This window comes from Pelophylax lessonae (genome assembly GCF_965119305.1).
Source record: "Pelophylax lessonae genome assembly, chromosome: 8".
In the NCBI taxonomy this organism is placed as follows: Eukaryota; Metazoa; Chordata; class Amphibia; order Anura; family Ranidae; genus Pelophylax; species Pelophylax lessonae.
In genome coordinates this window covers 4,706,951-4,709,989 of record NC_138775.1, presented here as the reverse complement: position 1 = coordinate 4,709,989, position 3,039 = coordinate 4,706,951, and the positions used below count along the sequence as shown (strand labels likewise).

Here is a 3,039-nt window from a genome sequence, read left to right as displayed (position 1 = left end):
TGGAGGACCACAGGGAACGCAGCATGTCTTTCAGCAGGGAGGCTGGCACAGAATGGTCTCCTGCTGGAAAGGCCACAAAGGGATCAGCCATGGGCATGGTTTGGGCCTGTGAGTTACAGGGGGCCACCATGAGGTCCATCTGGTCGCCATGTAGGTGATCTGGAGGAGAGGACCCCCGGCGAGGTTTCTGCTTAGCAGGGCTCCTGGAAGATGGCGAGGGGGGTGTGGAAGACCCTGAGGAGTTCCCACTGCCGGGATTAGCCACTTGCCTGAGCGGGGGCGAACATCCCCCTTGCCTGCTCGCGCTGTTCTGTGAAGGCCGCGGCTGCTGTCCAGCGCTATTTTGCCATAGTCCGGCGGCGCTGTAAAGGAGAAATCCATCCGGGTAAGTTGATGGGATCCCTTTTTCCCCTTCGCCATCTGGGGGGGGGGGGGGGGGTCGGCGGGAGGCAAATAGAGGTGAGTGGCCTAGCGGTCTATATAGGCTGAAGTCCCGGGGGTGGCCGAGCGGAGCTGCAGAGCTATGCGGCCATCTCCAGCGCCATACGCCACGCCCCCTGACAATAAAATTTTCAGTATGGTGCCTTCATTAAACTTAAGTGATAATAAGACCTCATAAGTGCCTCAATGAGATCTTTGTTCCTCAGGCTGTAGATCAGAGGATTTAGCAATGGGTTAATGAGGGAAGATATGACTGTAAACAGTTTTTCTAAATTGACCATTTTACTGGAGGAGGGAACCAAGTAAATAAAACTTAAAGAGCCATAAAAGATAAAGACCACAGTGAGGTGTGAGGTGCAGGTGGAGAATGCTTTTATCTTTCCAGTCTTGCTACGGATTCTGAGGATGGTACTGAAAATATAGACATAGGGAATAAAAGGTCAGAAGAAAGGCTCCGAATGCAGCACTAGCACCTGATAAGAATACGGCCACCATGTTTATGAAGGGGTCAGTACATGTAATTTGAAACAAGTGTGGAAGGTCACAAAAGAAGTTGCGGATGGAAGCTGTCCTACAGAAGGACAACCTGAGCAAAAATAAAGTATGACTTAAAGAGAGAGAACATCCTGCAACCCAGACCAAGGAGGCCATATTAACACAGACTCTCCAAGGCATAATTAGTTTGTAATGTAGGGGGTGGCAGATGGCAATGTAGCGGTCGTAGGACATAGCTGAGAGTAAGAAAAGTTCTGAGATAGCAAAGGAGATGTAGAAGAAGACTTGGGCTATACAGGCAGGAATGGATATTGATCGGCTTTTTGTGACCAAATCAAAGAGCATCCTTGGTGCGGTCACTGATGAATAGGACATGTCCAGAAATGCCAAGTTTGCAAGAAAAAAATACATTGGGTTGTGCAGATGGTGGTCAGTGAGGACCAAGAAAAAAATAATAAGGTTTGTGATAAGAGTCATCAGATAGATGAGAAGGAAGAACGCAAAAAGTCCATTCATGGTCAGTGGATGGTCTGATAGACCCTCAAGAGTGATAGAGGAAATCTCTGTCTTATTCCTAATATTATTCATTTTTTTCTTTGTTTAAATTCATCACTATAATACTGTAATAAAATTAAGGATTTGAGGAATTAATCATTAGAAGACATGTACGGTGTGCCTGCACAGGTTTACATGTAGACATTTGTACCAGCGAATGATTTATTCTTATATAAGATGTTGGCATTCCCTCAGGACGGTCTGATGTGTTGTAAGAACACAAAGCTGAAAGTCTCATTAAAGGTCTTTTAATATGTAATTTATAACACCTTGGGAGCCATTTTCCTATAATTGAGAACAGTCTTTAATATTTAAATTTAACATCCACTGAAAGCCTTTTTTTTTTCCAAATGAATATGTTTATTCTTATGATTGTATTATGTTTTAGGGGCTTCACTTTGTTTAATCTTCTTGTCTGCAATTGGTCCTGACGAAGCAACTGTGAGCATTATATGGACTATTTTTTTTAAGAAAAAGTTATTTTTGGACTATCACTTATTTAGCGTGGCAATTTTTACTTTACTACTTTATAGCTATTTGACCACTCCATAAGTTTATGGCCAATATGTGCTGGTAAGAGGCTTTGGGGTTTATTTACTAAAACCGGAGAGTGCAAAATCTGGTGCAGCTGTGCACGGTAGCCAATCAGCTTCTAACCTCAGCCTGTTCAATTAAGCTTTGACCAAAACCCTGGAAGCTGATTGGTCTCTATACAGAGCTGCACCAGATTTTGCACTTTCCAATTTTAGTAAATCAACCCCTTTGTGTACTCCGATGTGACGTGTGGACGGCTTATATTCACATGTGTTTTTCTTTGGCACATTTGAGGTGCCTTAAGCCTTTCTTGAACTTTATGCCGGGACTTTTAATGCTTTAAATGTTTACTTATGATAGTATTATGTTTTAGGGGCTTCACTTTGTTTAATCTTCTTGTCTGCAATTGGTCCTGACGAAGCATTCTGCGAAACGCGTTGTCTTTCGAGCAGACGTACTCTCTTATATTGACGCAATGTCTTATATGTAATCTTAATTCATGTGTGAACACGTGTTCATTATGCATCAACATGTGATGCATAGGAGACATTTTTTTGTCTCCTATTTTAATTATTAGCTAGTAGACAGAGTGACCTAAAACACTACAAAAAAAAAAAAAAATTGTAGATCAAAGTTGCAAAATTATTCAAAATGCACCCGCGCCTGGATAATAGTGTAGAACAGCAACTCACGCAATTTGTTGACCACGCCTGGATAATATTGTAGAAGAGCAACTCACGCAATTTGTTGACAAACAAATAAATAAAATAAAAAAACATTAAACAAAGAACAAAATAAAATGAGCTAACAAGAGCGTCTCATCATCCAAGAAATAGTCAAAAAACTAGCCCAGTTGTAAGAACAACTAGGCCCAAAGGTGGACTTTATGGGCACATAAAGGATAGACTTCAATATCAAAAAATTATATAAAATTCACATTTATTGAGTTCCATTAAAAACATAATATACAAAAATAAAAAACAACAGGAGGAAACTCAACCCCAAAAAAATGGT

At 41.4% G+C, this 3,039-nt stretch overlaps 1 protein-coding gene across 1 annotated transcript; it reads right to left on the bottom strand.

Moving 5' to 3' along the window:
* Positions 1-572: 572 nt before the first annotated feature.
* LOC309561698 (olfactory receptor 1J2-like) lies at positions 573-1,452 on the bottom strand (the record flags this gene model as incomplete). The annotated part of the gene is given in 2 exon segments (XM_082265685.1): positions 573-869; positions 871-1,452. Coding segments are annotated over 2 exon segments (879 nt in total).
* Positions 1,453-3,039: the final 1,587 nt, after the last annotated feature.